General features: G+C 32.3%; 1 protein-coding gene across 1 annotated transcript in view; it reads left to right on the top strand.

The window, feature by feature from the left end:
• The window catches only part of Gpo1 (glycerophosphate oxidase 1), a 33,058-nt gene extending 10,650 nt beyond the window's left edge, over positions 1-22,408 (top strand). The window contains exons 2-15 of the mRNA XM_088232339.1: positions 6,781-6,895; positions 10,721-10,886; positions 12,190-12,412; positions 13,733-13,896; positions 14,099-14,232; positions 14,309-14,466; positions 15,303-15,496; positions 16,775-16,969; positions 17,267-17,388; positions 17,503-17,639; positions 17,725-17,878; positions 17,961-18,149; positions 20,008-20,106; positions 21,568-22,408. Of these exons, the coding sequence (XP_088088465.1) occupies positions 6,794-6,895; positions 10,721-10,886; positions 12,190-12,412; positions 13,733-13,896; positions 14,099-14,232; positions 14,309-14,466; positions 15,303-15,496; positions 16,775-16,969; positions 17,267-17,388; positions 17,503-17,639; positions 17,725-17,878; positions 17,961-18,149; positions 20,008-20,106; positions 21,568-21,702 (2,172 nt within the window). The 5' untranslated portion in view covers positions 6,781-6,793 and the 3' untranslated portion in view covers positions 21,703-22,408. The remainder of the gene's footprint in view (positions 1-6,780; positions 6,896-10,720; positions 10,887-12,189; positions 12,413-13,732; positions 13,897-14,098; positions 14,233-14,308; positions 14,467-15,302; positions 15,497-16,774; positions 16,970-17,266; positions 17,389-17,502; positions 17,640-17,724; positions 17,879-17,960; positions 18,150-20,007; positions 20,107-21,567) is intronic.
• The last annotated feature ends 5,310 nt before the right edge of the window (positions 22,409-27,718 follow it).

Below are 27,718 nucleotides of genomic sequence, written 5' to 3'. Positions count from 1 at the left end.
ATAATAACGTGGGTGAGTTTTAAGTACCTACTTTACACAGGAAGCATTGATTGTGAACTCGGTAGAGTTGTTCGCGGATGCAAAGATTAGCCTGAATAAGTACAGTAGAACTCCAATAACCGAACTCCGAATCGCTTTCAGAATTTCAGAAGAAAAAAATGAAGACGGAAACGTACTGCGATTCGCAGAATAACGACTTGGCTGCCCGAAAACGGATGATGACAGTCAAACAGCTTACTTTAACCTAGTTTTTCAGCGAGCAATGACTTTCATTTACAGTACGGTACGAACATACTGTACTAATGTACAGCACTTGTGTTGCCTTTTCATTTAGTTAATTAAAAGGTCATTCTGAATTGTCAATCGTTCATTTTCATTTTCAACATACATACCGAGGCTTTACTGACAGAATGCATTAAGTCAAAAGTCTTATTTTATTTCAAATATTTTTTAATATAGGAGCAAGGTGATGATTTAAAATTATACGCTATGCCTAAAATAAAGATTACTCTTTTAAACCTTTTAAAAAAATTTAAATAAAAGAAAATTGTGGGAGAAATAATGCGTTGAAAGAATAAAAAAGATTTACACTTATTTACACAATATTATTTTTGGTATGTATATATATTTACATATTTATACACACACAATGCTGGGTTTTTTATCCCAAGGGGGAGTAGGTATATTATTATTTATATCACTACAGAGATGGGTAGAATTTTTGTTTCAAGATTATGGATATTCGAGCGTTTACAGGGCTTATGACCTGTCATAGGTTGGGTTCAAGTGGCCACTTTTATGTAGAATTCTACAACATTCCCCATTCCGCTTACATTACAACTAACTTATAATTACACGCGTTGCTATTTATATAATAAAGTGGTTTATACTAGTATTAAGTGTAATTAAAAAAATGAAGTGGTTTATACAAATTTATAAACAAATAAGTGTAAAATGTCATACCACAAAGTGAAAAATGTTTTTGATAACAACAATAAAAAATATTTCAATGCAATTATCCCGGAACTTGTTTTAATGCTTTAATGCAGTCTGTCAATAAAGCCTCTATACAGTAATTAATTTAAATCGACCCCTTTTTCGGAAAAAAAACCATTATCCGAATTTTCGATTATCCGAATGGGGTCCGGTAGGAGTTCTACTGTAGTAGGTAATATTTGTTACCCACAAGTCTCACTGACCGCACCGAACTGCATTCTACCATTGTGACAGACCCTGCCAAATCTATTCCTGGTTCCCGTGTTGTGCGCTGTCAGAGTTATTGGGGCGGTGTTCTAGGGTCATGAGGGTTAAAAAGACGAGAAACTTAAAACAAAGTACCTACAAGTTTCTGCCATTACCATACCAATGAGGAAGTTCAGTTGATTTTTTATTTTATTACTAACCAAAATAAATATTTTTAGAATTTTCATGTATCGCATTTTCATTGCTATGATTTTTGTAAGTTTCGTAATTTTCAAATTACTCCAGTTCAATTTGGTGAGTTTTCCTGTCATTTAAAAGGAGAACCCCTTGCCTGTCAAAATACGCTAAACGTTGAAAAACATGGCCACCCGGAAACCGGAAATCTATCACAACACACATTGTAGTATCATACATGATCAATATAGTGCAGGCAATTGGTAAAATAAATTAAAGTAGGGAAGGCCTGTTACTGACTACTGCCAACTGGCCGGCTTCTCCTGAAGAGTTTTAAGTGGTTTTCTCTCCACGTGAGCAAATGCTGAGAAGTTCCTGATTGGCCCACATTAGTATATTCCTCCTGATCCCAAAAGTTTAGATAAATTTAAAGATATTAAATTGCAGAAAAATCCACTTCTTAAAATATAAACTTGTATATTATAAGCAAGGTAAATAAAAAAGCAACTCCCATATAACAAAAAAATATATTAAAAAATCACAACACGTAATAACGCTAAAATTACAATATTTAAAATGTTTGTAGACAAAAGACTTTCTTAGAAGGATTTCATCCCCTAAGGAGTCATTAACCTAGCTGGACCGAAGGGGGGATTCGAATCCACCATAGACCGATTTTAATTCGATAACTTGAGTATTATTAAAGCTATTTGCCCCATATTTTTTTTAATCGTGAAAATAACAGAAAGAAGCATTTTCCAGTTTTTGTTTTTAATTTTTCAAATCGTTTAATATTAAAACAAAAAAAAACGTAAATAATTCAAGGGTCGATTTCACTTTATAAAGTATATATACACATTAGCATTCGGCAAACTAACAAAAATGAATAAAATACACGAATGAGTAAAACACGTGAAAACATGAATAAATTATTGCACGATCATAAACTATTTATTCTCGTGACGCTATATACAAGTAGGCGCTGGGGTCGTTTGGTCCCCCCGTTCGGATCATGTGTAATTTTTGGATGCTTAGTGAGGGAAAGGTTATAACTAACAAATTACAACAGGGATGGAAAACATTTTAGAGAAGGAATATGGTAGTCTAGGCATTTACAGACATTAATGACTCCCTAGGGAGTGAAATCCAGTCTTTTGTCAAACATTTGGACAAACTCAAAATATTGTAATAAAACCAACCGGTCCAAGAAAAAGTTTCGAAATTGGAAAATTGATTTCAGGCGTTGCCAAATATGTGAAATTATTTAATCAGATGAATCTCTTCACAACAATAAAGGTTTCAGCTCTTTAACTTCACTAAAATCAACAGATGGAAGCATTGAAGAAATATGGATTTTAACACATAGGTAAAATAGTTAATGTTACGCAGTGTGTCAAGTGGCCACTTAAGCCAGCCAACGACAGGTCATAAGCCCTCTAAATGCCTAGACTTACATATTTCCTCGTCCAAAATGACCTCCATCCCTGTTGTAACTTGTCAACGCTATATGTAATTGATTTGTTATTGTTTTTTAAACCATTTTTATCAATTTTTCATACATTTTCCAGAAACTTCGCCTTACAATTACCGATTTTTATTGCTAGTAAAAAAACATTTTCTATATCTTATTTCCTGTGCCACTGAATTTCATCATTATCTTTTTATAGTTTAATATTCCTTTAAACAATTTTTTCATATATTAAGTTATATTATTGTACTTTCATATTTTTCGGAACATATCGTTGTAGTTAAGCATTCAATTAATGAATTAACTATTTATATACCAATCCATAAGGGTTGGTTTAAAAAACTTTTTATGCTTCGGGTGAAAGTCAGGATATAATGCAATATTGTAGTGTAAAACCACCTTTCAAGCAAATATTGTATGTTGATCTTGCCAGGAATTGAGCCCGGGACCTTAGCATGGTAGGCGAAAATGATTATCTTAACAGTACGAAGTGGACTTATTTCGGTTTAATTTCCTTGTTCAAGATTTTCGCCTGAGAGCAGCCATCTTCAAAAACACTGTCTTGTCCATACAGAACTATACTTTTCATCTTCCCAGAAAACCAATAGCCAAAAAAAATACTATTGGATTAAATCAATAAATAAAGATTAGATTGTTTCCAAACCCGGGTGTTTTAGGTTATTCACGTCTGTAATTAGTAATTAGGCCTCTTGGTCTGTTGTGGTTAGGGCTTTCATTCGAGATTTGAGACTCTTGAGATTTCGAGAGTAGACATTTTCAATATGAAGACTCTCGAGATGCAAGTATCGACATTTCGAGACCAGGGCTGGTATTCCGAACGCGTTTACAGCGCGCTATAATGCGTATTTAGTACGTAAAAACGCGCTATACCGCGCTATAATTTCGTTTGGAATACCAGCCCAGCAGTACGATTATAAACGCTCTCCTAAAAAATAAATAGTAAAAAAATACATATATAACGATGATAATATCATTTTCTATAATACAATATAATCATGAAAATGAAGGTTGAATTTCACAATCTAAGCGTGAAAAATCATTTTTGTTTAGTAGTTTGCCGCAAAGCGATTGATCTAGGGTATTTTTAAAATTTCCGTTGAACATTTTCTTTCCTTTCAATGTACATTATGTATTGCGGACTGTAGTATGGAGTCCTATATGTATTAAGTATGTTTTATATTCATTTTAGTTAAAAGTTTCATTAAAAGTATGCTATAAGGTTATTTATTTACCACGTGCACTACTTTTTTATACGAGTTATCGTTTGTATCTAATAGTCTCGAAATCTCGAGACTTGGTCTCCGAATCTGTGCCTTGATTATGAACGCTATCTTCGTCTGTAAATATCGAGACGGTATACATAACTTCTGTACTATCTGTATCTTACCTCGGTATGTTCTACCTACGTGTCATATCGACATCATATGTTCGAAACAAGCCAATGGAATGACTGCAAACTGTCCGCGTTCCTTACGTCATTAACATTTAAAATAGTTCTCATTTATATTTTAAACAGGCTTTTGTAATAAAAAGTGCTCACTTCAAAGCGATTATAAACTCCAAGAAATCCCAATTCAAGCAAAAAATGCTCGCTTGAATATGAATTTTGCATGACTTTTGGAAATACCTAGACGGTACGCTTAAAGATCGTCTGTATGTATCTACCGATCGACTACAAAGCCGGCTCCTATAACGTCTCGATATATACACTCTGAAAAATAGTAAAACAGATTGAAGAAATATAATAACTATATTTATTTTTAAATATAATAACTAAATTATTTTTTTAGAGTGGTAACTTTCTGACGCATATAATCTGTGTCTGACGCCTAGATACTCTTATTTGTTAATAGGAGAGAACCTAGCGACATTATTTTTACATCTAGGCGTCCGTTTTATTAAAGTGACAGTTATGTCGGAATTTATTTCGACTTCAAAACTTACTTATTTCTCTCTCATATTTTTAATAGGCTTTTAAGAAAAAAAGTGCCAACCTCAAAAATATTAAACATTTTAATAAATCATAATTAAAGGAAAAATTGCTCGGTGGAACAAATTTTTTGACACTTTTAATGCGTAGATAAACGTATCGAGGGGTTGTAGACCCGTCGGTATAAAACGATGTACTTACATCAAAACTTGATGGTGGAAGTATCGGTACTATACCTTTGTAGTCGTTCGGGAGACTTTTATCTTCAACTATGACGTCATACTGAAGCTATGTCATTTTAGAGCGTAGATATGTGTACCGTGACGTACGCTTCCCCTTGATTCATATCGATGTACCTACCCAAAACTTGAAGGTGGGGGGTCGGTAGTATATCTTTATAATCTCTAGAGGGAATTTATCTTCAATTATATTTCATAATCGAGGCCCAGGCCGAGACTAAAATTTGTGTCGAGACTGGAAGCCCTAGTTGTGGCAAAGCAATTAAAATATAAAGCAAAAATAAACAAAGCTGAATATCACATTACTGTTATTTTCAAAATGTCGTCCGAAATTTATTTGTGTGCTTGTTTGTGATATGAATTCTTTACTGTTTTTAACTTAATTACAATTAATACTTAGGTACCTACATCTATTTTACACATCTAGGTCTACCTACCATTTTTACGCAATTTTGATTTTCTGTCTTGTCATATCCCGGCTTAGATCTTTTATCGCCTTAAAATAATGAGACACCACCTGTAAGATTTACATTGAATTGTATTGTAGAATACTTGGAATGGTTCCAAATCTCCCCGGCGAATTGTTATTTTCTTTGCGATTGGGTAATAGAAGAAAGTGTTCAGAAAATCAAATATTAAGAGAGTGGAGTGTAAATATTTTTTTCAATCTCGGAATTGTTTATCATAGATTTTTAATCCCCGATCTCCACTTTTCTCCAACATAATTCCTTTTTCGCTATACTGCCCTGCTAAGCCTAAAAGTATAACTGAAAAAAAAAAGTTTTGAGTTTTATTTGATTTTGTGATATGAATTCGATAGCCTCGCCTCACTCACGTATTTACTAAGCTAACAAGTCATTTCTGCTTCTCAAATATGAGATATTCTATTGTAAATTATATATTATTTTTCTATTGAAAAAAAAAGAAATCAGATTGACAAAGCATAAAACAATAAAATTTGCAATTCATCAAATACGACTTTTAGGCTTGGCAGGTCAGTATAGTAGATATTATTTATTTCTCGTAAAAATAAAAATTCACTAGCATTTTTACGATCGACTTGAAAATATTGGAAATTGCAATAAGTCCACCATTTAACAATGCATATAAATAAATATTATGTGTACTAAATTATCAATTAACTAATAATTAAATTTAGATATTATTTTTATTACTACTATAATAATTAGCATTTGTCTCGTTTACAATATTGATGAATGAGCAATACGAAATATTAACTAGATAAGTGAATATGAGAGTCTAGGCATTTACATTGCTTATGACCTGTCATTGGCAGTCCTATGACAAGTTAATTTATGTACACACTATTACATTCGCTATCCTACTCAATATGGAGCTCCGTAACTTGTGAAGCAAGAGAGCTTTTATTGGTGCAAGTGAGAGTTTAACTAATTATATTACTTATTAGGAAATGTTTAATATCTGTCAATCTAGATTCTAGAATCTAAATCAAATTCCTCGAGAGTTAAATCCAGGGTTTGTCTACAAATATTTGGATGCATTCAAAATATTATTAATCAAATCATCATTTTCGTGTTTCGCTAATGTCATGTTTTTGATAGACTGACATCTCAAACGAATAAGGTGTATTTGAAGGAATTCTAGCATTAAGGTGTAGTTTCAGGATTGGAATTTTGGGAGAATTTAGTATGATATGTATGTTAGTTGGTAGGGAGAGTGTGATGTTAAAATGCTTGTTCTTATTTTTAAATTACTGTTTTCAGTTGGAGCGAGTAGATGTCGGGGCGCTGGCGAAAGCTGGCGGCAGGTGGCGCCGGGCTTCTGGGGGGCGCCGCCGTCACTGCCTACCTCCTGGCGGGAGACGACTCTGCTAAAAAGGTAAATTGAAAGGATTTCTTAGGCTGTCGGGCTACAGAGAGCTCCTTCGGGCAGCTTTTCTCTTTCGGTAGCAAACATTTTTCTTTGTGTACCCGTTCTGGGCCCCGATTACAATCTGAAGTTAACAGAGTTATCTTTGATTGTCTATAAAGAAAAACCGTTATTTGTGTACGAAAATGAGTATATTTGCATGAACCTTTAAAATATCTTCGTCGGTAACTTATAATTGCACATGTTTATAAGAAAAAAATGTATTCATATTCTGCTTTTCATAAAGAAAACTTAATTTTACTTTGTAGATAAAATTGAAGATAAATGTTAACTTCCCACAGTAATCGGGGCCCTGTTTTATCTATGTAGGTAGGTACAGTGCATTTGAATGCTTAATATCTGTTAGTGTCTGTCGGTGAACCAAGTAAACATGTTATTTTTGTTTGTGTTAGTATGCCTGTTTGAATATTTTATTTGAAAATCTTACTATTTATGGAAAACGTAAAGGAAATTCAGCATTTTTACACATAGCCAAAGCAAGAAAGTTTGTGTTACTTACAGGTATAAACATAATATTTTTTTAATTTATGAAAACCATAATTTTGTTTATTTTTAGCCAATGAACCAATAAATACCGCTTCCAAGGGAGTATTGTATAAACTTTTGTTCAATTCGACTAAAGATTTTTTTTAAAATATTCTCACGAACAACAAAATCGATGCTTCAAATAACCTAATATTTCTTCGTTATTTGTTTTTTCACCTATTCTCGAATAACTGATAAGGATGCATTATGATACTGAATTTAATGGATTCACTATCTTTTATATTAGAATTTATTATATAAATAAAAGACGAGTGTTACTTTAATCCACAAATTTGGAATATCCATTATCTTTATATTAGAATTTTGAAAAATCTATTCGACATAGAAAATGTTGCTGTTTTCGCGTTTTAATGGAATTTAATTTGCACATGCGCTTGTCGTTCCCACATATTTTTTTAGTGTCATGTATTTGAAATCTGAGACAGTAGGACTGCATTCGGCCTTTCATTTCAATGATTTGAGTAATCGAATGTGTTTGATTATTTTCATTCGAATGAATCATCTATAATTAAAATGTATATTAAGTACCTCATCTCTATTGATTCCTATTTTAAAATAATACAATCACTGGCCCAATAATGAATCCATGTTTTTAATACTTCATATTATCTGTGAATTTTCCTCTAGAAAATACTTTTTGGCTATACATTTAAAAAAACAAAATGAAATGAAATTACAAAAATGTTTTTATTGTTATTAAAATGCAATCATTACCCGGATTAGTTTAGTGGTTTTACAGTCAGGTTGTGGTTAATACATTTGATTGCCATTCAGGAAGTTAGTCATAATTCTTATATTTTAATATATTTATGTTTATAGGTAATACTATGGATGTAAAATTACGTAATTTTACCAAAAGTCGCGGTAAAATACCGTAATTTACGGTATTTTACGGTAATTTTCGGTAAGAAACGAATTTGACGTACTACTTTTTATTTTTCAAAAATATTACAAATACGAGTAGCTTTGTTTTAGGACACTTTACATGACTGCAAAAACCAGGTTTAGATCCATCGGGTGGTTGTCGAGATTTATTTGAAGTATGGGACTTTCAAGGTCATTCGGTATGTACTTTTTTCACTTTTTTTTATAAAAAGGGTTATTATGATTTGAAACTTAACAGGATCGGTGGACATAGGGTCCTTAGTAAAACCTTAAGTTTGTGACCTTGAACGATCACCGCTCATGCCGCGATTTTGAAAAAAAATGGTGCTTAAAATCAGTTTTTTGTGTATAATTACGTCCCTGAAGGTTTTATAGAAAAAAATATACGAAAGTCTGTGAAAATAAAATTTACTTAAAAAACGTAATAATTTTTTTTTTCGTGGGATCAATACTTTCCAAGATACACGTTTGACCATCAAATAAATTTTATCAAAATAGCGGAAAAGCGCTATTTGCACTAACTTTTTAATAATTATTCGATAGTTGACCTACCAAAAGTCATCATCATCATCATCATCGTCCCATGTCCGCTACCTAGTTGGAGCATATGGTTTTAACAAAGATCCTCCAGGCATCTCGGTCGGATGCCAGCATCTCGGTCGGATGCCAGCATTTGTACATTTCGATTATATACTGTCATTTACGAAAATAATCGTAAAACTACGGGTATTTTACTACCCCTTTTGGTAAAATTACGCAATTTTACATCCATTCTGATAAAAGTATTGAAATGTACAAATATACAGGCAGTAGGTATTACAAATACTTTAAACAGTGTACATTATAATATAAAAATAATGTTATATTTCGTAATGCTACTTCAGATTAGCCTGCTTAACGAGGCATCAAGTTCTCGACGTCTTAGACCTCCGCTGCTAATTTAGTTGGTAGTTCATGTCACAACTACGAGATGCGAACCTGACTTGTGAGGATGCGCAGGAGCTGGCATCCGACCGAGATGCCTGGAGGATCTTTGTGAAAACCATATGCTCCAACTAGGTAGCGGACATGGAACGATGATGATGATGATGATGATGACTTTTGGTAGGTCAACTATCAAAGAATTATTAAAAAGTTAGTACAAATAGCGCTTTTCCGCCATTTTGATAAAATGTATTTGATGGTCAAACGTGTATCTTGGAAAGTATTGATCCCACGAAAAAAATAAATTATTACGATTTTTAAGTAAATTTTATTTTCTCAGACTTTCGTATATTTTTTTCTATAAAACCTTCGGGGACGTAATTATACACAAAAAACTGATTTTAAGCACCATTTTTTTCAAAATCGTGGCATGAGCGGTGGTCGTTCAAGGTCACAAACTTAAGGTTTTACTAAGGACCCTATGTCCACCGATCCTGTTAAGTTTCAAATCATAACAACCTCTTTTATTAAAAAAAGTGAAAAAAGTACCTACCGAATGACCTTGAACGTCCCATACTTCAAATAAATCTCGACAACTACCCAATGGATCTAAACCTGGTTTTTGCAGTCATGTAAAGTGTCCTAAAACAAAACTACTCGTATTTGTAATATCTTTGAAAAATAAAAAGTAGTACGTCAAATTCGTTTCTTACCGAAAAATACCGTATTATACCAAAATCTGGTCAAATTCCCGTAAAATACCGCGGTAATTTTACCGCCTTGCATCTCTAGGTAATACTATCAGATGTTTTTTCGAACCCAGTAAAAATGTAAATATTTGAAATTATATAAAAAAAAAAAAAAACCCTTTCATTTATAATGATTTAGCCATTTTACCAAGATTTTTTAAAAAGCCGACTGAACTTCTGTGAGTCTCAAACGCCCGCAAATATACCTACAAATCTGGTGGACACTATGGAACTATCATCAAAGAATCTGAATGCTAAATTACATGAGAGACTACTGGTTGAACCTCAGAATGTGAGAGCAGTTGCTCCTAGAGTGACAAACTGCCGTGTGTTTTTCAGAATGTTCTGATTTTCAACAATCATTTTGGCCATATCCTGTATTTTAAAAAGCAGTCAAGTATTTTTTCACTAAAAGCTGTAATTTTACAAAATAAAAAGGGGTTGTTCACTTTACTCCCACTTGATAGCACAGTTTAAAAACCTTGACTTGATGGGTACGATTAAACTCTTAAAACTTTCAAATTAGTGAAATTTATTGGTAATTAAATTTATAGGTCACAGCGACACCGAAAGCTTATGAGGCGCTGACTCCCACCTCAAAACAATACAATAAGTCTCAATACTCCATGCTTTCTGACACAATAAACTTATATCAACTTAAACTTTACAGAAAAATGTTGGTATCGTTCATGCTGCAGTTAGCGTTCCCAAGAAGAGGCCCCTGCCACCTCGCTCCGAGCAACTTCAGGCTCTGCAGTCGGGGGACCTGTATGATGTTCTCATCATCGGCGGAGGAGCCACGGGAGCTGGCTGCGCTTTGGATGCCACCACCAGAGGTTTTCAAGATCAAAACTTTACTCATCATATGATCATTGACTTCTCAGATCCTAAATATGGGTTTATGGATGGATAGTATCAAACCTTGTATCATCCCAGTGAAGCAGAAATCTAGGGATTATTGAAGAATTGTTGCATTTCATTGGTTTTTATTATTCATTTTTTCAAACTCAAAATACAATTTCCATGTATATTAAAATATTGTGAGTTTATTTATTTCAATCTTCAAGAACAAAGAATGAGTACTTTGCTATACTTATTGCTAAAAGCAATATCTTCCAGCCAACCAAAAAACAGACTGGTCAAAAAACAAAATATGTATCAAAAGATACATGAAAAAAATCTAAGTAATAAAAAATGATAGTTGTTTTTTAATTGAACACAGTTATGCAGAAAGCAGCCAGTCCACAATTTTGGAAAGATGAGATAATAATGTTATCGGATGCAGTAAGGACCGCTTTTATACAAAAAATAATATATTATCGCCTTTGAAAAAGGTGTCGATCACAAAAACAGCATTTCGTAATTTGCAGAAACCACCCACAGCACTATAAAAACCTTATAGTACTTTAAAAATCATTAAAACTGGTCAAATACATAATAAGATTCTTGTTAGTAATATAAAAAAAAACTTATGTATTCATTGTTTATCGTTTGTTAAAGTCAAAAACATTCTGACTGTTGTGTAGATTTCATAATTCACTCTTTCCACAAAAGTGCTATTATCTCAGTTTCACTTTTCTATTACTTTCTATTATTACGGCTGCTTTCTGTATTACTACGTTCAATTGTACATATTAACTTAAATAAAAGAACATTTTGTTATACCTATTAAAGGATGAGGAATGTGGAATCAGGTAATGAGTGTGGAAAGAGAGAGAGAAAGAGGGGCCGAGGAAAGAAAATGAATAAAAATTTATATTTAAAAAAAACAATAAAATGAAGTAAGGGTCAGGGTTCTAAGGATATATATTCATGCTTCAGACGTTTCTTGAAGGTGGCTAGAGAATTAATGTTAAGAACAAGAACTGGTCTTAATGAGCAGGAAAAAATGTATTAAATTAAACACTTTGTAATGAGATCACTTGAATTTATTTTGGAACACTATTTCAGAAAGCACAAATCATTTCATCTACAGGTGTAGTTGTTATAAACGTATTATTCCCTAAATAAATTTAAATGGTCTCATAACAAAGTGTTTAATTTAATAATGTTATTATACAAAGTTAATGCCGATTTAATAAATCTTTGAATAGCTTGTTTTGAAAATAAAACAGGCAGCTAATTAATTTTTTTTTGCAGGATTAAAGACTGCTTTGGTGGAGGCTGATGACTTTGCAAGTGGCACAAGCAGTCGCAGCACCAAGTTGATCCATGGAGGGGTTCGTTACCTGCAGAAGGCCATCATGCAGCTAGATATAGAACAATACCGCATGGTGAAAGAGGCGCTTCACGAACGTGCTAATATGCTCGCATCTGCACCGCATCTCACACATCCCCTTCCTATTATGTTGCCCGTTTACACGTGAGTTATTTTACTAAGAACTTTTTAGGTTAGGCATGAGGCGTAAGTGACCCCTATCTTCGAAACATATAAGGGACTCTTTCTGTTCTTCCCCTTCCTTTTCCTGTTTACTATACTTTCCTTCCTTGATATAATTTGTTTTATTTCTATTAGAATATATCATTTACGTACTTGCATCGACCTATAACAACACATATGTAGATACAGTAAAATATTTTTTTAATTAGTGACACGAAAACGTACCCATAGTTACCTTGTTGGTTTTTTTACACCGGGCTGCATTTAGGGAGACTGCACATACTACCTAAAATCGGAAGACTCTTTTTGTTTGATTTCTTAATTTTTTTCCCAATTAGTTTATTTTAACTGGATTTTGAGAAATGCTAAAATAATACTAACCCACATTTATTATATTTTTTAAAAAGTATTCCTACCAGTACACTCCTATTAGTAAGAAGAGCTTCCATATTGTGCCGGCAGGTGTAGATTGACATTAACAAGAAATATTACTTATCTTTGAATATTAATTATTTAAAGCTTTGTTAATCACTTACAAACAAATACTTACCAGTGAAAAACTAGAATCGGGTTGTGGTCCCGTGGCTAGTGCAGACTCACGGATTAGAGGTCTGAGGTTCGAACCCCACTCAGCCCCAACTTGAATCTTATTTTCTAATATTGAGTTATTTACGATTCGTTGAAAATGGCCCTGAAATATTTGAATAAATCATAGAATGCAAAATTATTAAATATAAAAAAATTACGCCATCCTTTTTACAATATTTATCTGAACGGTTTTTCCATGCTTTCACGACACAAGCAGGCATTTCAGTATCGATTCTAAACATTTCGCATGACTGAGCGTTTGGGCATGAGTTGTTTGGGCATGAAGTGTCATAATTTTTGAGGGCTCAGGGCACGTCTATCTCTAATAATAGATCAGCGCACACTTGTTCATAGTGTTATCATATGTTTCAACCTGTACATCTCTCATTTGCTTGATATTTGGTCGGAAGATGTTGCGTATGTCAATAAACCCGCCAATTGTACGAGTGAAAGCGAGACACTTTTGATACCATTAGATTTTTTCAAAAACTATTTGTAAATAATGCAATTTGATTAACAGGCAAGTGTATTGCTAATTGCCACTTTATAAAGTACCAAATTTTATTTGTCAAACACATGAAATTTTTAATTATAATGGGTGCTTTGTATCTTTTGTATTTTACATGACATATTTGTGAAAAATTTACAGCATCTACTATCTTATAAACAAATTAGGAAAAAAATACTCTGGATTTAAAATGTCTTTATTTCTAGGTGGTGGCAAATCCCGTATTTCTGGTTCGGCATTAAAATGTATGATTTGGTCGCTGGAGACAGAAATGTTAAGAGTTCTTATTATCTTTCTAAGAAAAATGCTCTTGAGTTATTTCCTATGCTTAAAGGTGATAAATTGTGTGGCGCCATAGTTTATTATGATGGTAAGAATATTTTGTTTTCATTTTTAAAATAGTAATAAGCTCAAATAACAGTAATTTTTCGCACAATTGTTGAAGTGTTAAAGGGATAAATTTTCTTTACTGGGTTACTTTGACACTGTGAATTAAATTCAGTGTTAGTGAATGAATGATTCAATAAATAACAGTGTTTTTCCCAATTATCAATACTCACATATGTTTGTAGGTCAACAAGATGATGCTCGTATGAATTTAGCCATAGCTCTGACGGCTACCAGGCATGGCGCCACAGTAGCAAATCATGTTTCTGTTACCAAATTACATAAAACTGCAGGAAAACTTAGCGGAGCCAGATTAAAGGTAAATAAAAATTATTCTGACATGAATTTCTTAATCTTTTATTATTGGTTGATTCATTGGTTGTTGTGATTTTTAGGATGAGCTTTCTGGGAAAGAGTGGGATGTAAAAGCCAAGTCCATCATAAATGCTACCGGTCCATTCACTGATACAATAAGGAAAATGGATGATCCTACAGTCAAAGAAATCTGTTGTCCATCTTCTGGAGTTCACATTGTACTTCCAGGATATTACAGGTAATTTTGAAGAAATCTGTTTGAATTTACATTAATAACATAATCAAAATAATAATTCTAATTAGTCACATATCTTTGGTCGGCGTGCATTATAGCCAATCTACTTAATATTTTTTTCTCAGGAGACAGAAAAACTATTCTTAAAATTGAACCTAACACATTATTTACTCCGATCCGCGGTACTGTTCTTCTTCAGAAAGCCTGTCTCCTATTGGTCCTACACATATTGCATGATTAGGAAACATCCAATAAGAGTTATAAACCCACTAATTTCAAAATATCATTTTTGTCAAATCGTACATTGGTGGTAATGCACGCCGACCAACGATATATATCACTTAAAAAATTAAATAAAATCATAACTGTATTGTGTCAAAAAACTGTGGTACACTATAGTAAAGTATGCTCAATACTTTATTACTTTTTGGATGGTTAAATGTCGTTCACAGCAGATCAGATGCACAATCATGTTTTTGTGCTGTCGTGATCACCGGACTACCTTTGCTTTAAGCAGGTCATGGTCAATTTAATGAAAAACGATACGTTTTTAATATTTGTGCCACTTTGGATATCCTAATCAATCTTCTGAACACATTTTGCGGTCTTGTCCCTTTCGCCCTCTTTATGCATACCGAAAAGTACTTCTCGCTACTATCTGTGGCCTTTTGTCATTCTTTGGTTCTGTCGGATATACAAGTCTGGTGTCATGACCATGTTATTTTTTATAAATACGTATTATTTGATAGGTATTTGATGATTTTTGACACTGAAAATCAAAAATATTCATCTTTTCAAATGTAAAAGGTAAAGTATTTATTCAACTTGTATTTTTTCAGTCCTGACCAGATGGGATTGCTTGATCCTTCCACATCCGATGGGCGAGTTATCTTCTTCCTACCTTGGCTCAGGCAGACTATTGCAGGCACCACAGATCTCCCTTGTAAGATAACACACAACCCAACTCCTACAGAAGATGAAATCATGTTTATTCTGCAAGAAGTAAAGAATTATCTCAATCCCGACGTTGAAGGTAAATAAAACTACTATATTAAATGTAAAATATTTATTTATTTATTTTTAATAATACTTATAATTATAAATATTTACATATAAGGAACATTGTAAATTATGCCTGTACCATTAGTGCAATATACTCAAGGAAGCATGGCAGTTTAGAAAACTTGTATTCATTTATATAGACTGTAAGCCAAGCTATTGTTTCCTTGGAGAGCGGTGCCATCATGTAGCAGTTGTTGACATCATTAAAACGTTATCTCTACAAACCAGATAGTGCAGGTTTCCCAGAGAACATTGATTGTGAGCAGAATGTCGAACAGTGGTCCTGTCATTTGCAGAACGGCCACAGTTTGGGAACGTTTTTTCTTCTGTAGCGGTGAACATTTATTAATACACACTGCGTAGCATGATTTTTAACCATCTTACTTTTCTCCAAATGATAGTTTTCTGTTTTCGATGACTCCTTATCTTTCAAATATACCTACTCATAATGCTCATTTACCTCCACAGTACGTATCAGTTTTATAAAAATAAGTTAATAAAATTATTTAATTAGTGGTGATCACGGCCGCTAGATAACAACACCGCTCTCTTTACTTTAAGTTGACATCTCTGCGGTGCTATTCTGAACCCCTCTCGCGGCCGTAGAAAACTCTTTTATCTTGTGTGTTTACATACAAAATGCGCGAGCTAAAAATCTTTTCTATGGCAGTGAGAGCGTTTGGAATATCACCCCTGGTAACCGTTAGGACGGCTGTTTTGTTACGGCCCCCACATATTAAGAAACCATAGCTTTAATAAAAATATGTATATCCATTGCATTTAACATATATTATTTATTTATTAACGCCATACATAGGTTAACAAAGTAAAGAAATAAGGTAAGTTTGTAAAGTGGTGAAGTAAAATTACAATGGAAATACGTATGAATATACAAAATTTTTGGTAAACATAAACAAACTTTAATCAATTAAGAATAAAGCATGTAGTTAACCTGCTAAATTCAAATAAAAGTTTCAACTAATACATTCGAAAACTAGCAACTTGCACTTCAAATTAAATATGTAGGTATATATAAGTATATAGAGTAACACATAAAATAGTACTATAGAAAGTAAATGGTAACAAAGCACAAAGAACAAAAAATTACATAAGATTTTTCAACAACATTATAACCTTCAATGCTGTACGATAATCAAAATAGATCATAATTTAAAAAAAGTATTTTCATTGATTCAAAAATAAGATTTAGATATTTGCTTTGGTTACATAAAACTTTGTTTATTTTTAGTTCGGCGGGGAGATGTATTGTCAGCATGGAGCGGTATCCGGCCTCTAGTATCAGACCCCAACAAGGAAGACACCCAGTCTTTAGCTAGAAACCATATTGTTCATGTTAGCCCGGCTGGTCTGGTGACTATTGCTGGAGGTAAATGGACAACTTTCAGAGCGATGGCTTCCGAGGCTATTGATGCAGCTATTGAATGTAAGACAAATGACAAATTTAATATAGAGGTTCCACTATATACACTATTAATTTGTTCACGGTCTCTATGACTGTTCTGTGATAGAGATGCTTTAGTTCAATCTATTATTTTAATTTAGAATGTATGTCCTGTCAAGTTTCTTTAAAACTTCTTAAATATTTGTTGCTCTTAGTAAAGTGGTTCTAGATTGGGACAAATATCTAACAACCCATTCATATGCTTTCTTTATATATTTTAACTGGGCATTATTTAAGATTAGATAACACTGTATCGGTAATCGTGTACTGTAATTTCAGCGGCCAACTTAACTCCTCTATACAAAGATTGCCAGACCGACGGGTTTCTTATTGAAGGTGCTCACGGATGGACTCCAACTATGTACATTCGCCTTGTGCAAGATTTTGGCCTCGAGTGCGAGGTATGATATAATTTTAATAATGATGAAAATAATATTTCCATAATAAAACAAATAACTTTGTTCAAAAATCTATTATTTTAATATAATTTTCTTATTTAACATATTGTTTAATAGGTAGCGCAACATCTTGCTATGTCGTACGGAGATCGTGCATTTGCTGTAGCTAAAATGGCTGCGTTAACAGGGAAACGTTGGCCGATCATTGGTCGTAAGGTTCACCCCGAGTTCCCCTATATAGATGCCGAAGTAAGGTATGGAGTTTAATATTTATCTAAAATTTATTTTACTCTAACATAGATAAATGGAAATATAATTAACATTTGACCTTTTATTTAGGTACGGAGTAAGAGAATATGCTTGTACAGCTATTGACATGATTGCCAGAAGATTACGTCTTGCTTTCCTTAACGTACAAGCCGCACAAGAAGCTCTTCCTGGCATTATTGATATCATGGCCGAAGAACTTAAATGGTCCAGCGATGAAAAGAAGGTATTGAAACATTTTTCTTGTGATTGTCATTATTTTTCCATAATTTATTAAAGATTAATGAGCATGATGCATTGGGTTTCAGAAACAAATGAAAGTGGCTACTGAATTCCTTCAAAATGAAATGGGACAGATGGTCAACCGCGCTAGTAAGGATAAACTACCAATCAACTTAACTAAAGAGGAAATTAATACGTATATCAAGAGATTCCAAATCATTGATAAGGACAGGAAAGGATACGTATCTATTAATGATATTAGGAGAGGTCTTAAGGTAAAACAATGCCATTTTACACCATATTACAGTTGATTTGACAAACCATTCTTAGGAATATGACTCACATCGAGTCATGATCGCCAAAACATAAAACATAATATACTTTAAGAATCAAATGGTGTTTCTAATATTTATTTTATTGACAGCAATGAAATAAATATTCAAAACAAAATTTGGAAAAAAACATTCTCCCGTAAAATATTATTTTTGTCAGTTACAATGTTTTAGCGATCATAGCTCGAAATGTCTAATTGTTTAGAAACTGTATAAAGGCTTGTCCAAAAGGCTAAGTAGATTATAACTTCTTGCATTCTAAAAATGGTGCTATAATTAAATAGTTGTTTATTTTTTATTGAAAATATTTACATCATTTAGATTTGCGATGTTTATTCAACATGCTGGATATAAATGTCGGTACTTGCAAAGCACAAGGTAAATTGTAAGTAGTGAAATATTAGTGATAAAAACCTTCGCATCCAATGCAGTCTGTTATAATTCAACAAGACTATGGTCAGACAAACCAATATATAAATAATTTATAGTTGTTATTTATTGATTAAATGTATGGCCTAAGTCAATTGCAACACTTGTATGAAGAAACAATATACAAGAAACTGAACAAAAAGAACATAAATCCATGTAGCAAAAACAAATAAAGGATATCTCGAATTCATTCAATTATACTTATTCAGTTATTAAAGCTGTTAAGTTCATGTTTTTGTACAGATTTTGTAATTCTAGGTAATCGGTGTAAAACTGAAGGATGAAGAAATATTAGTTCTCTTGAATGATATAGATTTTACTTATAGTGGACAAATGGAGTTGTCTGATTATCTTCAGGTAGTATTGATCGTGAAGTGGACAATGGACTGGGCATATTGTTTGATAATTATTTGTGCTTTGTGAAAACAATATATTCGTTAACTTCAGTCACGCTTTTCCCAGTCAATTCCTTGAACATGTTTCAATGTATATTTTCTTTCACCATGAGTAATTTCCTCAAAGATAAGCACCTTGTTCTATTACTTTACTCGTAAAGTGATACATCTTAAATGTTCAACTTTTAGTTGACAATTTATTTTTACGCAACACTACCACTGTTAAAATAATAATTTATTATGGCAAAACAAAGTACACGCAATTTTTAATAGATTTAAGTTGGTTTTTTTTAAAAATAAAAATAAATATTTGTGTTTTTATGATTTACCCAAAAATTTCTTTTCAACAAGTTCAAAGAGTTGTAAATAACTCAACTGTTAAAAAATTGGAATCAAATTGTGGTAGACCGGGTTCAAACATCGGATCTAGACTCTGAATAAGTGAGTGAATATTATAATTAGTACTATCTTTGTTACTATAAAATAGCGCTGCCTGTATTTGTCGAGTGCCACATTTTTGGGAAGATCAAACGTTATGAGATTCGTTAAATTGAGGACGTCCAACCAGTCATAATTTCATATAAAATCTGTAATTGTCCTTTTACTACATAATATTTTAAGATTAAGTTTCCACGTTAATTAATTCTAAATTCAAGGGGAATCAATAGTTTGAAGTTAATAAATCTTTAGAATTTACATAACTTTTTCTAATTTATACTGGTGGAACTTATAAAAGGAGACCAAATATATTTTAAAATAGAGCAGTAAAATATCCAACCATAATTATATTGAATAAATTCAATCCCCATGTTTTATGTTTAAGTGAGTAAAAAATTAACACAATTTCATGCCACTGCCTTAAATGTATGATTTTGCACATACAAACTTATTTGATTGTATACACATAGCACAGCAATGTTTCAGTGTTGTGATGGTGCGATAAGTGTCTTATGCTTTGTGTTGTGTTTTTTCCACAGAGCTATGGAGAGGAGGTCCCCGGAGAAGAGTTGCACGAGATTCTTAAAGAGATTGATACTAATATGAATGGTCAAGTCGAGTTGGATGAATATTTGCAGGTTAATTTCAATTTGTGGATTAAGATAAAATAAAATAGAAATTAGTATGGATTTGAAAAGTTCCGTGACTAATGCATGATATATCAAGTATATTTCTCATATCGCTAGTTTATGAGACCACAAAAAAAACTGTCGTCTCATAGAACAAGCTGTTGGATAATTCAAAAATTTTTTTTTTTAAGTAGAACTTTTTTGGACCCAATGCAAACTAGATACAAAAATAATAAAAATTGTTTCTTGCACAATTTAAAAGCTTCTTTAATAAATATGAAATAATTTTCTTAGTCGCTTGTATTTTTTTTGGCAATTGATTTATTTAATATTGTTATAAAGCATTTTATTGCTTCGTGTGGTTTGGTTAACATTGCGTTTGAGAAACAATTGCAGTGAAACCTTATCAAATCGAAATTTGTTTGATCTGATAATCACATAATCTATTCCAATAACCCCTGTTTCTATATGTTATCCTGTGTTTTTGTATCTTTGCTCATTTTTATTTAATATACTGCTTAAAAAATCTAATTATATTGAGGTACTTAAGTTATCCCTTCTCTAATGGTTATTTTCATTACCTCATAAAATAAGACAATTGAGATTATTGAAACTTTGTATTTAATTTATTAGTTTCTACTATTTATTGTTTCAGTTACTTTGTGAAATAACTTTTTAAATATAGACCAAACACAAGTTAAATATTACAACACAACTAGTTTCAGGTATTCTGATTACCCATCATCAAGTGTAATTATCATTAGGTCTAACAATTCAGGAAAAATTCTTGACGAATCCAAATAAAAAATCAATTGCATGTAGAGATTGTAATTGTAAATATATCGGCCAAACTCCAAGAAATTAAAAAACTGGAGTTAACGAACACCGCCGCGGACTTACTAGCAATAGCCTCTATGAATTCGCAAATCGTATTATAGATTCTTTCAATAGAATCTTTCTTTTCATTCACATAAAATTAAACTTTTACATCGTGTTATAAATAAAGGCATAATACTGAATAATGTATAAAATATTGAAATACAAAAAAATCTAAATTCTGACAACACTTTAATTAATAATATTGTATTCCAAAATTCTTCGCCCCTGTTTTCAATATTTCCAATAAATAGAAAAACCCACCCTTCTTATTCTCCTCCACCCCACCCTGCCTTACCCCCTCCATACAATCCTTTCAGTACCTAATTACTATTCTGTTGTCTGTACTTTGGTATCAGAACATCTAAAACTGGTTGTGTTATAATATTAAAGTCGTGTATGGTCTGTTTATGTTTTTTTTCAACTTATTTCTTCTGTCCAAACCTGCATTATTTTGTTAATAGAAGGAACATTATGAATAATACCTTGTTACATAAATTGCCATTAAACTTGTTATTTTATAAAATCAGAATTGTAGGGTCAACATTGTTGAATTGAATCTCAATATAGTAATTCCACGAACATTTTTTATAGATGATGTCGGCTATCAAGTCAGGTCACGTGGCATATTCAAGGTTTGCAAAGATGGCTGAAATGGAGGAAATACAACACGAAAAGGATGTTCTCAAGAAGAAAATATCCGTCGAGCGAAGTGGAGGTGGTCTATAAACTACTCCATTTCTTTAAAATAGAATATTTTCATCAGTTTAATAACACCGATTCCTGTCTATTAAGCACAATTGTTTATTGCTCTGTCCACCTAAACTTATATTTTATTTATCGAGTCTATGTGGTATCTTCGTTCTCATGATTTGAATTGATTTATTTGAATCTTTATATTACATACTGTAAAGCTTTAATTTGTTAAGTATTATTTGAATTGGCGATAAATAATTTTATAGTTTCACAATGCTTTGGTTGTGATTATATTTTATATGAAATTAAGAACACAGGTATCTGCCTTTTATATCTTGATGTATTTAGTGTCGTTCTTTAAATGTTTACATTTTAACATAATATTTATTGTATGAATAAAAAGACAATATTATCTATTATTAATTATTTTTTAATCTCAAAATTCAAACTCTTAATTATGTTTATATTAAGGTTGATTTTTATTGTAAGAAAGAGTAACATGAAAACTTGGGAATCATATTTATGTACATAATAATAATGTTATCTTGAATTTTTAAATGAAATGAGTTTGACAATTTTATATTGTATAATAGTAATTCATTGATGTTATAAATAGTTGGTCAACAGCTATTGATTTTACATATTATGTACCTACGAGTATGTGCATTCTTAATGTTAAATATATTTTGTTTTCTCTATTCAACAAGTCCATTACAAAAATAAAGAAATCCATAAATCACATTGTTTTTATTTAGAAGTTTAAGGGGACACGCGGTCTCACTTTTTTCACACAAACGTATTCTATATTTTCTCCCTGGATTATGACACTAGAGCAATTATTTTTTTACGCACTATAGATATTTACCATTGGCATGTCCCTATACTATTGTGTTTTTGATGAAGTGTTTATTTTGGGAACTAGGGCCATCCAAAAACCCTTGAAAGTGCCCAGTTTTATCTACCATCTTTAATCATACGGTATCCAAATATGAAAATTATTTTTGAAAAAATTAAAATTTACAGATACAGAAAGTTTTGTTCCCATACTCTTTCTAAAAAAAACAACAAAATAGGTTCAGTTTTGAGATGCGGAAAATGGGACAGCGAAACATCGATTTTCGCTAGGCAAAATTAGTCCATCGTGCAGTTCTGTTTTTTGCTCAGTTTCAAAGAGACATTTGCAAGAGAGTGACAGAAAAGTAGTTTTCAAATACCTATTCTATTTTAATGCTTTCAGTATGTATGCAGTAGGTATTTGTGTAGTAATTTTTAAACAGAATCAATATGTATAAAAGGATGTACCTACAAAAGTTAATCATCATCATCATTCCCTTTCCGCACCTAATGGTGCATAGGGTACTGCATGGTTCACCAATAGCAGCGTATCTTGATAAATAAAAACATGAAGGCAAAATGATCAGTCTCACACTTCAGGGACCAGCCGAGGAACTATGAAATATTCTACTGTGAAAACACCCTTTAAAATAAATATTTCATATCAACATGTCGGGAATTGAACCTGAGACCTCTTGTACGGTAGGCAAACGTACTGACCATTACACCACGAGGCCGACAAAAGGTCAAGTGTCTTATTACTTCACGGATATCAACAGACGAAAGAATTACTGGATGTTCAGAGATCTCATATCTCACGCATAAGCCAGCATACTTTAAGTAGGTAGGTATCATAAAGTGGACAATGGATTGCCTACCAAAAAAATGCATAAAAACAGAAGTGTTCCGTCCCCTGGAGGAATTGAAAATATCGATAGCAAAAGCTTACCTACAAAATATGATTACCGCCACATCATTACGTAATATATAATCTGTGACCCCCCATCTCTAAAATTTTCAAACCTATGACATTAAAAAAAATATGCGGGAACGACAGATGAAGTTCTCTATTCCGTCAATTCGCACAAGGGAGCTACATTTGTCGTTTTTTTCCTTGCCTTGGAATAATCAAATTGAGGACTCCTACAAAAGCATGATAAAATTGTCAAAAAACAAGTTACATATTTAACAAAATACAACAGGGATGGAGAATAGGTATTCTATTAAGGTTAAAGAAGGGAATATGGAAGTCTAGGCATTTACAGGGCTTATGACCTGTCGATGCCTGGTTTAGGTGGCCACTTTACACACTGTGTAACATTCACCATTTTGCCATGTTTGAACATCCATATTTCTTAAATTTGTTGATTTTAGCGAAGTTAAAGAGCTGAAACCTTTATTGTTGTGAAGAGATTCATTTGACTGCATTATTTCACATGTTAATCTTAACGACTCCCAAGGGGGTGAAATCCAGTTTTTGTCTACTATCATTTGGATGAACTCAAATATTGTATTACCTAGTTACATATTTATTCACAAATTGAAATGAAATAACAGAAACATAAATATAATGAATCGGAACGTCTCATCTGAATCCGGAAAGGACTGCCCAATGAGGAAGTTCAGCGATTTAAAAAAAAACGTTTTTTTTGTTAATAGATTATCAAACTAAGGCAATTTTTCAAATCGATTTTTACGTTTCGTATTATCATCGCTCTGATTTCTTAAAGTTTTGTAATTTTGAAATTACTCCGCCCGTGACGTCACAAGTTGTCTGCGAGTTGAGCTGACGTTTAAAAAGAGAACCCCGTACGTATGAAAACACGCTAAACATGGCTTTCCGGAAACCGGACATCTATCACAACACAAATTTAACTGATTAGCTATTTTTATCAAAACGTATTTTTATTCAGGCACCCCAGCATCAAGTTATTTGAAGAATTTATGATTTTAGATATAAGGCAAATATATAATGTTTGTAAAACCAAATTATTCTATCAAATCCCAAAAGGAACACTCCCACACTACCAGAAGTCAAACTAGAGGATGGGTCATGGGGTCTATCACAATCTCTGAATTCGGACAAAGAAATTTCAGGTTTCTGGGCCCCAAAATATTTAATATGTTACCCGAACATTGTAAAAACATCACGCGGAGTCAATTTAAAACAATTGTAAAAAATTAGTCACTGGGTTTAGGTCGAGAAAAATCGGAAAATTACTCAAAATACATTCTTAAATAATAAATGGTATAAATTAATATTGTATAACTTTAGACTAAATAAACTAGTAGGTATAATGTTATTGTTTATTTTGCATAAAAATGTCTGCCTTAAAACAAGTTGTACCTAGTTAGGCAGACTAGACATGATCTAGAGAAATCTATTACCTAAGTGAATATGTAGTACATAAAGTCATTCTTATTTTGTTAATAAACTATGATTATTATTTTTATTATTGATTTTTCTTATTTTTGATTTTTTTATTTACTTCGTCGTACAATTAAATTATTTAATTTTTACCGCGTGTAAGAAATCATTTTTTATATCCAACTTCCTGGAGCGGAGATGATTTTTCTTCGTGTGTTGAGAGTAAGTACCTAGGCACACCTTCACTCCTTTCTTCTGTTACTTACAAATATTTATGAACTTTTTGGGTTAAAAATGAATTAAAAAAGTAAAAGAAATAATAATAATTTCGTTCGCGTAAAATGACTGAAGTCAATATTCGCCCCTGACAGGTAGATATAGTAGTTTGCTAATCGTGCAAAAGGTTTCGTGTAAGATTTCCATGAAAGTTGACATCAATATTTTTTTAAAGTTCAATACACTATTATAATATTTCATAGTCTGCAGCTTACGACTGATAATCTTGGCTTTACTCAAAAGTTAAGTCTACATTTTTAAAGCAGAGAACCGATTACAATAATTGTTATTTTCATTGACACCGGTAACATATCAAGACGAAGACGGTGTGCTTTTACCATGATTTTATATTACAATTTCAGAACGATCAAATCCAAGAAATACTCGACAAAAGTCGGAATATTCAGCGTGCGTGCATGAAAAGGTGTGTGAATGTAGAAGTAGGTAGCGAGATCTGTATGCAAAGACATACCGATATGGGGATTTATCCTCTCTGCCTACTCCTGCAGAAACGTCTTGATGGTTTGTTGTTCTTGTTGTCGAACTGCAACTTTTAGGAATCAGTATCAATCAAAAATAATAGAAGTTTAACGCCGCGAAGATTCGCGAACACGAATTGAATAGTAATGTGAATGCTTTAGTATTAGGTATATTATGTAGATCAAGAAGTATCTAAATCCGAATGATATAAATGTTACGTAATATCTATATTATCTGCCATTTCTGCCAACTACGCTTTACGGATAATCCTGCCAAAATTTTGTACTATAAATAAATGTATTACTTACTTTATTCGTAGGTACCAACGGCCTTTCTCATGAGGCATTTTAGTATTTTTTAAATGTTTTCAATGGCTATGACTATCAAACCAAACCAAAAAATATATATAGTGCATCGTTTTATCATCCCTACGTTTTTTTTAAAGTTTTCTAATTTTTAAATTACTCCACGCGTTCCGTCATTATTTTTCTCAAGTGAGTTGCTCTGATTGGTGGGTTGGCTTTCCGGAAACCGGATATATATTACAACACTCTATCATTGGATGATTTATAAGAACTTGTGACGTCATTTAAAGTAGTTCGTTTTTATCATTATTTTCATACATTTTAGAGAAATTTCGCATTACAATTAAATGCTTTAATTTTTACTGCGTGTAAGAAATATTTTTTTTGTATCCAATTTCCCATAGCACTGAACTTTCGTGAGAAAGTTTTCTGATTTGTTTTCTGAATTGTTGTTTTCTGATTTGAAAACTGTTTCTGTTTAAATGTAAGCCATATAGTATTACCTACATGCTTTGTAGTTTTACTGACTTTAACCAAGTTAGTCTCTAAGTAAATTATAATAAAAAGTTAGTTTATAGATAGAATGTACAGCACTCTTGAAGTGATCACTCACGAAAACGGCGCTATGAAAATTGACAAAATTTATTATAATTTATTACCTACTAAAAAAACATAATTATAAAAATAAATATAACTCCCGCAGGCCTTTGATTAAATACAAAAAAAGGATAAGAGAGGTTTACTAGTAAGGCGGTAAATCCAATTATTCACCCACTACTTATTCCAAAAATGAAATATGTAATATATATTATGGAACTTTCCGTTAGAACCCTCATTGGCTACGACGCGACGATAACATAAAACCAATCGTCATCGAAAACATTCATACAAAAACATTAAAAATTTTGTATTAACAATTATTATACTTTCCTGTTTCTATCTGACAATGAGGCCTCTGTTCACATGACTAACCTTGGAGTATAATATCACTTTTTACGACAGACATCGGTAAATCCTTCTTGGGATAGGTACCCAGATTTCTTTTTAAACCCATCAGCAGGCTGGCCCCGGGTGTAATGGTTTAAACGCTTGTCGCACCTTGCTTGCTTCCGAGTTCGATTTCTGGTGAGATTAAGAAAAATCAAGGGTGATTTTTCTCAAACCTGGATTCATTCACTTTATCACATATCGCTTCCTATTTTTCCTGCACAAGCTGTTTACGACTTTTAGGAAATAGTAATATTTTCGTAAATAATAACTCGAGTATTTCACGTTAAAAAAAGAAAAGCAAATGAATTAAGTCTTTTGTGGTGTAAAATAAAAATAGTCACAATAGTGTAAATAAAAAACTTAGGTAGGTAGTAAGTACAGTTAATTAAAATATTGAATAACCTCCGATTTAAATGTGGGTAACAATACATTTTCATATAAAACATTCTATTGTGTCTACGAAACACATACGAAATTAGTATATTTACTTGTTCTCCCACGGGCGCTAATACAATAACATAGTAAACATTCGAACGCCTGTAACTCAATCACAAATAACCATCGACGTGCTTAAAAACATTCTAAGCATTTGAGCGATCACAATGAACAATAATGAACATAAAATAAATAAAACAACTTTGTTTTTAACCACTAATTTTGTTTTTTTTTCCACCGACCAGTTTCAAAGCAAACAAGCTTCTTCATCAAGGTTTACGTAACTAATGAATTAATTCAAGCATAAACTTCAAAAAAGACACTGGATTAAAAGTACTTAATGTTGAAAATAAAATATAAT

This window comes from Micrasema longulum, unplaced genomic scaffold, assembly GCF_059751315.1.
Source record: "Micrasema longulum isolate JH-2025_06_02 unplaced genomic scaffold, ASM5975131v1 h1tg000976l, whole genome shotgun sequence".
Lineage (NCBI taxonomy): Eukaryota > Metazoa > Arthropoda > Insecta > Trichoptera > Brachycentridae > Micrasema > Micrasema longulum.
The sequence above is the reverse complement of the archived record's forward strand: the minus strand, read 5'-3'. Positions and strand labels throughout refer to the sequence as shown.